Source organism: Periplaneta americana, chromosome 15 (genome assembly GCF_040183065.1).
Source record: "Periplaneta americana isolate PAMFEO1 chromosome 15, P.americana_PAMFEO1_priV1, whole genome shotgun sequence".
Taxonomy (NCBI): Eukaryota; Metazoa; Arthropoda; class Insecta; order Blattodea; family Blattidae; genus Periplaneta; species Periplaneta americana.
The window spans coordinates 30,302,236-30,315,434 of NC_091131.1; the positions used below are offsets into that span (position 1 = coordinate 30,302,236).

The following is a 13,199-nucleotide window of genomic DNA, read 5'->3' on the forward strand; positions in this document are numbered from 1 at the left end:
TCTGAGGTTGGGGCACCTGGAAGGCGGAGTTACATTACCCTGATGATGTGATAGGATGATTATGATAATGTGGTGCCAGGAGAGGTCTTAAATCTAAACTTAACCTAAATTCCAGACCATGGACGAACACAGGAATAATCCCCTTTAAGGAAAAATTCCTGTGCTCTAACCGGGAATTGAACCCGGGACCTCATGAACTATAGCCAGAAGCTCTGACCACTAGACCATGAGGCTGGTCATTATTATTATTATTATTATTATTATTATTATTATTATTATTATCATCATCATCATCATCGTAGTTGATCTACTTGTACGAAAGCATGCTTCTTCTTCTATTTTCATATCTTTGTATACAACCCTAATTTTATTTTGTTTAAACAGATCCTGAAGTATGAAGGACCAAAAGAAGATAAGGATGAAGAGGAAGGTGAAGAAAAGGAGAGCCAAGAAGAGCCAACAGAGCCAGCAACACTAACACGTGGAAGTTCTGTTAAGAAACCAGACTCGCCTACCAATACTGGTTCGTACATTTCCTCTTACCAGTTTCTCCATTAAATATAGACGTGTACAACTGCGACATTCTTACTTAACAGTTATTTGAGAGTACTTGTGTGTATAACACATCGAATGCTGTTTCGAACTTCACTTCCTGTTAGTAAGTTACCTAACCAAAATATAAAATTGTTTAATTTTTATGTCTTCCAATGTCATATAATTGAGAAGCAATGAAACGAAACCAGTTAAGTTAGGATGGCACAAACACATAGAAAGTATATGTACTAAATTGTCGAGGGTAATTTTTGTTTTTAGGAAGTTAAGACCATTGGTTTCAACAGAAACTCTCAGACAGGTATATTTTGCACTGTTTGAATCTCACATTAACTATGGAATTCATATATGGGGAAGTGCAACAAGAGTCAATAGCATCTTATTATTACAAAAAAGAGCACTGAGGGTAATATTCAATAAAAATACCAAGGAATCATGTAGACCACTATTTCCAGAGTTAAAGGTAATGTCAGTTTACAATCTATTCATTTACAGAACCTTGATATCCCTTAGATCCAACATAGATTTTTATCAGACTAGATCAGATATACATTCCTTCAACACTAGAAATAAAGATAAATTAGATTACACAAGGTGCAGATTGAGTATGAACTCTAATGCCTGTTTTTTTTAGTGGCATAAATATATTTAATAAGCTACCATTGGAGGCGAGAAAGTTACCAATAAATAGGTTTAAGTCCTGCATACATAGATGGTTGCTGAACAGACCTTTCTATTCAGTGAATGAATTCAGGGAGTGTGATGTAAATATTGTATTTTAGAAATGTAACCCTTTCTTTATATTTTAATTTGTTTCTTTGTATTTTAATTATACGGTACCTTTTGTTCTTATATAAATGTGTTAACCTACAGCATACTCTGTTTATCTCTCAGTGTTTGTTTTGTTTATTTCTCAGTGTTTCTTTATTTGACTATGTTTGTTTATTTGCTTATAATTATTTGTTTACTTGTCTATATTTATTTGTACTGAGTTTGTTTGTGCATGTGTGAGTGTAATGTGTGCGTGTGTATATTATGGAACCTGACGATGTCATATCCAAGCCTTGTACACTGGTTTCTGACAAATTATTATTATTATTATTATTATTATTATTATTATTATTATTATTATTATCTCCAATCGTAAATGAGCTTGAAATGGATTCATACTCTTGAATTGGCTCTACATCGGATTGCAAACTCAGTTTGCTTCTAACTTAATTATTTTCTTCCGAAAGAAATTTGTAACCCATTTCTTAAATGTGAAGTTAATTCACTTGGGAGCAAAATGGAATAATGATTATTGTATCCCAGAAAATGAAAATATTGTGAATAATAATCCTTCACCCTCTATGGACTGTCACAGTCCATAGAGGGCGAAGGCCAAGAAAATACTTTTATGAACAGAAGAATTTGTGAGTGCAATAGAAAATGATTTAATGAGGTGTTTTAATGTTTATATTGATATTTTGCGTAGTGTTGTGATTTCTCTTTTTCCAAACAATGTATAATCACGAAGGAAGAAATGAGAAATAAATAGCCTACCTTTTCACTCCATTAATACCAACATAACATCTTTAGAACAACTTTGCAAGGTATATCTGTTCTGCTTTACACCCACCGCAAAAATAACTTAATGCCTACGGAATTGTTTCAACAGTTCCCCCTGCTCCTGACTCACCTGCAAGAATCTCGAAACAGGAATCCAAGGACTCTGTTCAAAGTGGCTCGTCCAGTTCAATACAGCAACCAGTGGAGGAGCTGATAACCATCACTAAGGCACCACCTGGAGTTGATAGTCCACCTCTTGGTGACCTGCGTAACAGAGCCCCAAGCAGCACCTCGTAAGTAGTTTGCACATGAACTTTGTGTACTGTACAATTAGTGAAATTGTGTGGATCACAAAGTTAATAGATAGAATTTTGTCTAGTCTTATTAGTAGGGCTCGGAAGTTGATGAATTTTTTTTTTATCACAAACAGTGCAGGATGCAATACAAACCAGTTTCACACAAATCAAGTTTTCAGGTATAACTTCCTGTAAAGTTTATTTGAATAATTACGAGGGAAAAATTGTTCCGGGGCCGGGCATCGAACCCGGGACCTTTGGTTAAATGTACCAATGCTCTACCAACTGAGCTACCCGGGAACTCTACCAGACACCGATCCAATTTTTCCCTCTATATCCACAGACCTCAAAGTGGGCTGACAACCGTCAAGCAACCAACATTGAGTGCATACTAACTCTGTGTGACTTAAATTGTGGTTTTCTGTTAACGAACAGTGACGTGTATTATACAAATCAAGCTTTCAGGTATAACGTCCTGTAAAGTTAACTAGTTTCACTTCAGCACCGACCTAATATATCCTACTTTTTTTTTTTTTTTTTTTTTTTTTGCAATTTCTGGTTTCTTGTTGTCTATTGGTCATTTTTAAGGAAATGTTCTATTTTTGTTGCATTTTTGCCCTTTTCTGTATATGAACGGACTTGTTTATGGTGTAGTCTTAGTCTATGATTAGTTGATTTGACTCCCTATTTTCAATGTCTTATAACTGTATTGTTTCTCGTCATAAACACATGATTAAAAAAATCAGAGAGTAACAACTCTGTGAGGTCTCAAAATGTCTGTTCAAAATTCGACACAGACTCCTGCACACTTCTTAGATAACAAAATTAATATAATTCAATTTAAATCCTGTGCAAATTCAACCTCGCAAATTTCTAGTGCAATAATTAACAATAGATCCCTATTAGAAATAACAACAACCAAATTTCTTGGCTTGAAAATCGATAATGTGTTAAATTGGAAAAATCATATTAAGCTTAAAGAAATTACCCCCAAATTAATTTCTGCTTGTTTTGCTATTAGATCTATGCAAAAGATAGTAAATATCAATACCTTAAAAACAATATACTTTGCATACTTCCACTCGGTAATGAGTTTTGGAATAATATTCTGGGGAAATTCCACAGATAGTAACAGTATATTCCAATTACAAAAAAGAGTAATTAGAATAATAGTAGGTGCCAAATCTAGGGAATCGTGTAGGACTATTTTAAAAAAACTACAAATAATGCCAATTGCTTTTCAGTATATCTTTTCATTAATAATCTTCCTCGTATGTAATCGTGAAAACTTTGTAACTAATTCAACAGTTCATAGCATAAATACACGTCAAAAAATGACTTTCATATTCCATTGGCAAGTCTATCATGCTATCAAAAAGGAGTGCGTTAAATGGCAGTAAAAATAGCTGAGCATGCCAATGCTCTACCGACTGAGCTACCCAGTAACTTTACCCGACACCCACTCGAGGTATGTGGATATAAAGGGAAAAATTGAGACGGTGTCGGGTGAATTTCCTGGGTAGCTCAGTTGGTGGAGCATTGACATGCTCAGGCAAAGGTCCCGGGATCGATACTCGGTCCTGGAACAATTTTTCCCTTGGAATTATTCAAAACAAAGTTTTTTGCGACAGTTAGTGGCTGAAATTAGTTAGAATGTATTTTGTACAGACGGAAGTATAAGCCTACTATTATTTTGTTTATATTTTACTGTTGAAATCATGGTCACAGGAAGTGTCACTTGACATATTCAAAGTCAAAGTGAAAACGTGGCTTCTTAGAAACCCATTATATTCTGTACAAGAATATTTTGAATCAGAAAATCAAGCTGTAGATATTTTTTAGGTTTCTTTCTCTGAATTGTATTATTATTTTGTAATATATTAGGAAATTCTCATAAATTATTAAGTTAATTCTTGTTTTATTGTATATAAATGGAGCAAATCAAATCATATTTGTGATCAGTGTGTTACAATTTTCATCTAGATATTAGCCTATTTTTGATAATCTTGACTCTCAATTGTAAACTCTAAGGAGTATTTGTGATCATTTTGTTTTATGTTTAGTGTTGTAATAGAATAATTTTTCATTTTTGCACTATAATTTCACACGTGTAATTTGACAATGTCATTAGCTTTTGCTGTAACGACAGTTAATAAATACTATACTATACTATACTACTATACTATACATTTTTTTAAATCGTAATGTCATATTTTCAGAAATTTAAGATCATTTTATAGGTAATTTTTCTGTGATTTTTAGGTCAACTTCCGAGCCCTACTTATCTTCATCCTCATCACTAAAATAAGACAGAGACATCTGCATTTAGGTAGCAATAGAAATATGCCTGCCAAATTCGAGATGTTCATGACTTTTTTTCTCTCTCAGGTCTGCTGGGGAAGCCGGATTGGGTCGCATTCAACTGACACTCCGCTACAGCGTCCAGCGCCAGAGACTGGTTGTTGTTGTACACAAAATTGCGTATGTATCGATTTCTCTTCAACTTTACCTCGAATTCAAATAATTATATATTTTCTGTCACTGATTTCGTTGGTGAAGAGTATAAGTATCATTGTCTTGTAATGTTTCAGTAACCTGCCCTTGAGAGACCCAACGAACATCCCTGACCCTTATGTCAAGCTCTACCTGTTGCCTGAAAGAGCAAAGGACTCGAAACGCAAAACAGAGGTAACTGCTCTTATCAGTACACACTTCTTATTTTTTCCAAAAAGATCTGGAATACTGTCCACTGACGACGGCTTGAAAATTGTCATTTTGCTACTGGTCAAAAAGAAACCACATTCTTCTCTTTGTCATTACAGTAGTCAAATACTCAGTCTTCGACCTTTTCGAATCACATCACACACTTTTTAAACATTGCAATAAGTAAGTGATGTTCGAGGTCGACCTTGGTGTTCATTCTCATTCACCTCTTTTCTACCCTTTCAAAACCATTGGTGCAATTTAATAATATGTTTGCATGACATGCAGTCATTACCGTAAGTTTATGCTAAGAACTAGAATGTTTCCTTGACACATTTTTTATTTATTTTTATTTATTTATTTAACCTGGTAGAGATAAGGCCATCAGGCCTTCTCTTCCCCTCTACCAGGGGATTACAACTACAATATTAAGAATACAATTACAATTATAATTACAATTAATATTAAATTTACAAATACAATAAAAATCAAAGTACTAAAAGATTAACTGATTAATAAAAAGTAGACAGTTTATTGTAAAAGTTAAGAAGAGAGAAACATTTTTTTTTATTAATTAAGTAAAAATTAAACTTACTTTACGCAGTAAGAAAATACTTAATAAGCTTGCTTTTGAACGCTACTAAATTCCGACAGTCTCTGATGTCACTGCGTAGGGTATTCCACAAGCGCAAGTGCGAGATTGTGTATGATGATGAATACGATGATGTCTTATGTGTTGGTATGGCTAGTATGCGGCTATTTTGCGTATGTGTGAAGAGATTATGATATGATGACAGGTAACTGATACGGGAGGCAAGGTAGGTAGGTGTAGAAGTGTGAAGGACTTGGAAAAGGAGAACAAGAGAATGAAAATTTCTATGTTCGTTAAGCCGTAGCCAGATTAGAGTTTGGAAGGATGGGGTAATGTGGTCAGCACGATGGATATCTCAGACGAAGCAAACACAAGAATTATGAACACATTGTAATTTTTGCGACTGGTTGACATTGAGGTCAGTCAGTAGAAAATCACAGTAATCGAAGTGGGGCATTACTAGTGTTTCCACTAGTATTTTCTTGAGTGATAGCAGAAGGAATTTTCGAATGCTGTTTAAGGAATGTAGTATGGAATGCACTTTTTTGGTAATATGGGTTACTTGGTTATTCCAGTTTAAATGCGTATCAAAGTAAACTCCAAGGTTTTTAACACAGGAAGCAGAGACTTTAATTGACATGTTGCTCATTTTTCACGCCTGACATTTCCTGTTCAACAATACGAATATGTTCTTACATAAACACGTCAGTATAGCAAGCAGTGCATCTCTTTGTATTTATTTTCAGACAATGAAGGATAACTGCAATCCAGTTTATGATGAGACATTTGAGTACATTCTGTCTCAAGGAGAGCTGAACACGCGGCACCTCGAAGTGTCTGTTGTCACACGTAAGGGCTGGTTCTCATCCCAGAGTCCTGTCATGGGTCAGGTAAGTAAAAACACTACACCCAATTATGTTCTTTTACTCAAAAATATTTGCATTCATATCCCTAACATCGTATGTGGCTTCACAGAGAGAAGGATTTGATTAAATCATCAGCCCTCCAGTGAGGGTGACCACAAGGATCCTGAATACAGAACAGTTATAGTTTTTTAAGTCGAGTAATTAAAAAAAAAATAACAACTTTTAGATTTGGGTTTCGCTTGATGCCAAAATATCATATTCAAAAAATTATCTTTCTTGAAAATATAAATATAACATACACTTCAGAAATTAAAACGAGAGCCGTCCAGAAAACAAGTTTCCCTGGGGCCATTTACAGAAAGAAAACACAAGTTCATGGAAAGAATTATTGGAACAGATATAGCAGTTGTTGGGTTATTTTTAATATTACCCACCAACTAAATCTACGTATTACTCTGTGAAAAGATTTATTAAATCTACATACTTAGACTTCAACAAACAAAATTTAATAACACAATCCCAAGGGAAAAAATGGAACTCTCTGCATCAAAATCCACAGTTAATTCCCGATTTACCACGAAAATCGTCTATAGCTGCATTTAGATTGGCAACAGGCCATGATTGTTTGGCCAAACACCTGCATAGAATTGGAATATATCAGTCCCCTAACTGCCCATTGTGCAACTAAAACCAAGAAATGGATTCGGAACATCTCAAAATCTGTGCTTCAGTGGCTGGTCATGATAATATCTTTGAAAAATGTTGGAGTGCAAGAGGTCAAATGACTTCATTGTCAAATGCCTGGCATTAGAAAACAACAACAACAACAATATTACCCACCAGAATTGAGACATTTCGATGGCTGAGAACCAGACTGTTCTAAGTCCAAGTTTTTATAATAAAGAAATCTGTGTTTCATTGTGTTCCAGTTCTTGTCTGCATATATGAATCGAACAAAATTGTAAATATTCCTCTCCATAAGGTTGCTATGAAGCTATTCCAAATTGTTTCATGAAGCTTTGAATGTCAGGAGCTTACAATAGCTCTCCTGAAAAAAAAAAAAAAAAAAAATAGTAAAATGGACTTGGAACAGTCTGGTTCTGGGCCATCGCTTTGTCATACAGTGTGATCAATTTTTGTATCCCTGTGTCACAGAAGTTTGCCGTCTGGCATTGGAACCAGTGTGTGACGGCCATCTGCACTTCTCTGTTGATCCCACGGTATGACATATGTTTCAATTCTGGCGGGGAGTATGTTGAAAAATAGCGCAACAACTGCTGTATCTGTTTCAATAAATTTTTCGATGAAATTGTGTTTTCATTCTGTAAACGGCCCCAGGGAAACTTACTTTCTGGACGCGGCTCGGAGAATGAATATTATATAAATAGAATGTAATCTAGAAAACACAAAATATGAAGACATAGTGTAACTAATAAATCTCCCTTTTAAGTGCAGTATTGATTACGGTTTCACAGGCGGTGATCAACCTGGGGGAACAGGACCTGTCCAAGGCAATGACCTGCTGGTTCGACTTGCAACCCGAGAGTCCCAGGGATGTATAAGCTACATTCCGCCATCTTGTGCTTGCACACTGTGTCAACTGTGTTCTTCCTTGCATTTTTCTACTATCCCATCTCGTTTGTACTTGATGTCTCAGCATCTGTATTTGATGTCTTCATATGTCAATTCATAGCAACAAGTACAAACCTGATTACTAAGAAAAATACATTATTCAGGTATATACAAACAAGAATGCAACCTTATAAAACCAAGATACTTCCTCAATATGCAGCTCGGAGAGGCAGCAAGACATGGATTTCATAGTCCAATACCGGCAGCGTTGACTGCAGTGTTTAATATAAACCAAAGAGTAATATTTAATTGGTCCTTTAGGGTATTAAAATGTCAGAATCGTAGTTCAAATTTTGCTTATCAAAGTCTCGTATAAACGGAAGCTAATCTTATATTTCTATCAAATTTAAAATATTTGCAATGTTAAATAATTTGGATATATATTTCATAGCCTTTGTCGCTCTAGAGAAGTTGTTTTGGAAAATACATTAGTAACGAATTAAATCATTTTCGTATAAGTTTGCATTTTTGCACTGTAGCTTAGCTTTTACATTTTTACAAATGTTAGTTGTCAGAGCTATCGGTAGAATTTCAGGGATTTAGCACTTCCCTCCAAAGGTGTCCTTATATAAGAAGAAAATAGCAACAAGTTAGTAGATTGAATCCGATTAGAATGTGAAATAAATATTTCTGTACTAAGTATTTTTCTGTATATCGAAATTGGAAGAGTGCAGTTTTTTTTTTTTGTATTTATTTATTTGATGTATTCTTAGAATCGAGTGATATCTATGTGATAAACTGAGATAAAGAATTATTTCGTGTTAGGAGTTGCTTGTTCTTGAAATAGAAATAAAGTCCAGAGTCGTTTTCTCACAGTTGAAAGATTCCGTGTGCTGCAACTATTGCCTTTGTATGTGAACATGACTGGTACATAGCGAAGCACTCTTCCAAGATAGCTATCGCACACCATGACAACTTACTTTGGCATTCCTAAATTCATAATATATCCTGAAGTTCTGCCATCACTTTGTGTTTTCAACTTAATTATAACTGTACTTTTTTTGCGTAATTTTTATTGCAGAATTGTGCACAGCACTTTGACAGGCCTATCCTGACCAGCTTTACTTATATGGCGTAAGCTCTGTTTTGTATCTTATCAATGTGATTACTTAAGTTTACAAATAATATTTTGCAATATAGTTGTGTTAATGTTTGTGGAATGTTGGGTTTTCAAAAATCATTGTTTACCGATAAATGGATTTTTCTCTTAGGCATAGCCATGAAATGCCATTTAACTTTCTGAGAATTGTTGTATTTTACTAAACCTAGTTATTTGCAACGAATTTCAATGTGAACACTGTAACTGTAGTTTTGTGAAATTCTTTATGAAATTTGATATTTTTGTTCATACTCTCAATTATAAGCTGGTCAATCTAATATGTCTTCTAATTTCTCTCATGCAACTTAAGTGTACTGGTATATTATAATACATTCAAGATATTGATATTAACTTTACTGTTACAGCTGGCGCCAGCCTTTTTGGCGTGTGTCTTAGATATATAGTGCCCGTTTGTGAGCATGTTGCTAGTGCAGCTGAGAATGGTACCACTTTCTATACACGACACATCAGCCATTTGTCGAACACAGTTGTCAGACTGACTGCGGCAAATGTAAAACACTCGCACTTTACGTTCCCGTTACTTATTTCACACGCCAAAAACGGTGACGCGAACTGTAAAAATGTATGATTGCATTTATATTTCTGTTTATAATTTGTACCATTACAGAAACATGTTACTTACACAGTTTGCTTAATATTTTTGCTTTGGTGATAATGTATAATGGTGCTAAATAGACGTACTACAATTGAAATTAACTCAAGTTTGTGAGATAGCTTGTCTTCAAGCAGCACATTAACCTGAGGTTAGTTTCTGTTAAATGTTAATGCAGGTAATTAACAATTTTTCGAAAGAAATTAAGTACTACAACTTAGATATATATTTTAACACTAGCAATTAAATCTTTATGGAGATTGACCTTCATTTGTTATATATAAAAATTCACAATATTAAGAGTGCCATTACGTTTAGCATGTTGATCCCAATTTATTCGGCAGGAATAGTCTTTCTAAATGACGCTGTTTAATTGGAGATTCATACTAAAACAACTCATAAATTGATTAAAATACTTGATATGAGATTAATTTTACATTTGTGTGGCACTTTAAGTTACAGAAATGTTTTCATTGTGATACAGGTACTTATGCTTGTGTGTGTTACAGCAACTCGGAGAGCTTCTGCTAACAGATGCTAGTTGAAAGATACATAAAACGCTCTTTTGTTTACTTCTAAGTTAGTTTAATTGCCAAAATCTCGAATAGTTGTTGAGATAAAATCTTCAGTACCTATAGATTGTATTTCACATATCTTAATAATAATAATAATAATAATAATAATAATAATAATAATAATAATTATTATTATTATTATTATTATTATTATTATTATTATTATTATTATTATTATTTATACTGGCAGAGTTAAGGCCATAGGGCCTTCTCTTACGCTCTACCAGGTCACAAAGTAGGCCTATACAAGCAGTTAAAATTTAACAAAAAGTTAAAGAACAGAATACTAACATACCGGTATTACAATAATAATAATAATAATAATAATAATAATAATAATAATGCACTTAAGAATCATATGCAGTAATTGCAAATTCTTTTCTTTAACCTCGTCATAAAGGTATAATTCTAAACACCTCTTACAAGTAATTGTCAGTAGATTTTTCTTGAATATTTGAGGTGTTCAGAGCTAAAGTGCATCAAGTGACGAATTTTCATAAATTGAGTTTAATTCATTTTATGATTATCTGAAGTTGGATCTTTTCCGAGCTGTAGGCTAACGGATCAAGTCTTAATTCCAAGCAATCCCCGGTAGATGACATCAGTCACTTTTGGCTCAGATTATTTGTTCACGATGTCCTGAGCCATAGTGTATCCACTCACCAAAGTGTTGCATCATTTAACATCACAACTGTTTATATTTTATAAATCTAGAATTTGAGAAGTCCCGCGCCGTAGCATTGCGGTCTAAGGCATCCTGCCTAGGACTCGCGTTACTGAATGCGCGCTGGTTCGAGTCCTCATGGGGGAAGAAATTTTCTCATGAAATTTCGGCCAGTGTATGGGACCGGTGTCCACCCAGCATCGTGATGCACTTGGGGAGCTGCGATAGGTAGCGAAATCCGGTTGCGAATGCCAGCTATAACAGCTGGGGGGATCATCGTGCTAAGCACACGATACCTCCATTCTGGTTGGATGATCGTCCACCTCTGCTTCGGCATGTGGGCGTGAGGCCAGCAGCCGGCTGGTCGGTCTAGGCCCTTCACGGGCTCTAGTGCCACGGATTAAAAGAAATTAAAAAGAATTTGAGAATGGAGCAACAGTATTATTGCTAGTGAAATTAGATAATCTACTAGAGCAAATTAACTTTAAGTCCTATTATCTCAAAACTACGTCTCATGGACTTGATCCACTTTAGCTCTGAACGCCTCATTTCTGTATGCACTTGACGAAAACTGCATTTATAAACTGTACTTTTAGATCCTGAAACTTGTAATTCTTGATATTCTCAAAGTTGAAAATGAAGACCACATACACGAAATATTTATTTTATTGAAAAGATCTCACTCAAATATTCCACAGGCCGTTTATTTCATGTAGTAGCAGTTGCGTTTTTAAAGGAACGTATCTGGTATTTAATTGGTCAAATTGTTTACGTTTAATTTGTGTATATATATATATATATATATATATATATATATATATATATATAAATGATATTAATATAATATTAAATAATAAATAAATAAATACAGGTACTGATACGAAGTTGGAATAAGAACTGTCATAATTGTGATGCACGTACAAGCATAAATACCCTCAACGTTGCATAACAAATATAGACATGCAGGATAAATGGCATTATTGCCCGACATTTTGTAATGTTCCACTTTTTTTCCAGACTTATTTTTATGTTCCTATATTTTCAGCTTAAATCAGATTATTTGTAACAATTTTGCACATAATGAATTTTTTTAATATGTATACTGGTGTATATTTTGGATGTGCACTGTTTGTATCATTGTTTATAGCTTTGAAACTAACATAATGTTGACATAATTTATAATTCTCTATTAGTATAAATATTTGAACTAGATAGTGTTACTAATTTGTTTACCTAATTGTACTTTTTTGTATTATTATGTAATTTTAATTCTTGTGTGATAAATTATTCCGTTGAATACTTCATTGTTTTCATTTCTTGAATCATCAATACTTCAGCTCTCTAAAATACTGTAATTACTTACTTACAAATGGCTTTTAAGGAACCCGCAGGTTCATTGCCGCCCTCACATAAGCCCGCCATCGGTCCCTATCCTGAGCAAGATTAATCCAGTCTCTACCGTCATATCCCACTTCCCTCAAATCCATTTTAATATTATTTTCCCATCTACGTCTCGGCCTCCCTAAAGGCCTTTTTCCCTCCGGCCTCCCAACTAACACTCTATATGCATTTCTGGATTCGCCCATACGTGCTACATGCCCTGCCCATCTCAAACGTCTGGATTTAATGTTCCTGATTATGTCAGGTGAAGAATACAATGCGTGCAGTTCTGTGTTGTGTAACTTTCTCCATTCTCCTGTAACTTCATCCCTCTTAGCCCCAAATATTTTCCTAAACACCTTATTCTCAAACACCCTTAATCTCTGTTCCTCTCTCAAAGTGAGTGTCCAAGTTTCACAACCACACAGAACAACCGGTAATATAACTCTTTTATAAATTCTAACTTTCAGATTTTTTGACAGCAGACTAGATGACGAAAAGTTTCTCAATCGAATAATAACAGGCATTTCCTATATTTATTCTGCGTTTAATTTCCTCCCGAGTGTCATTCATATTTGTTACTGTTGCTCCAAGATATTTTAATTTTCCCACCTCTTCGAAGGATAAATCTCCAATTTTTATGTTTCCATTTCGTACAATATTCTGGTCTCGAGAC

The 13,199-nt window shown here is 34.5% G+C and overlaps 1 protein-coding gene and 1 non-coding gene across 5 annotated transcripts in view; one reads left to right on the forward strand and one right to left on the reverse strand.

The window, feature by feature from the left end:
- The window catches only part of Esyt2 (extended synaptotagmin-like protein 2), a 122,049-nt gene extending 109,607 nt beyond the window's left edge, over window positions 1-12,442 (forward strand). For all 4 annotated transcript variants that reach the window (XM_069846857.1, XM_069846856.1, XM_069846858.1 and 1 more), the window contains exons 15-20: window positions 385-523; window positions 2,213-2,396; window positions 4,788-4,880; window positions 4,991-5,087; window positions 6,441-6,584; window positions 8,036-12,442. In XM_069846857.1, coding sequence (XP_069702958.1) covers window positions 385-523; window positions 2,213-2,396; window positions 4,788-4,880; window positions 4,991-5,087; window positions 6,441-6,584; window positions 8,036-8,122 — 744 coding nt within the window. In that variant the 3' untranslated portion in view covers window positions 8,123-12,442. The remainder of the gene's footprint in view (window positions 1-384; window positions 524-2,212; window positions 2,397-4,787; window positions 4,881-4,990; window positions 5,088-6,440; window positions 6,585-8,035) is intronic.
- Window positions 2,627-2,699, reverse strand: TRNAN-AUU (transfer RNA asparagine (anticodon AUU)). The gene has a single exon. It is a non-coding gene; the product is annotated as a tRNA-Asn (tRNA).
- Window positions 12,443-13,199: the final 757 nt, after the last annotated feature.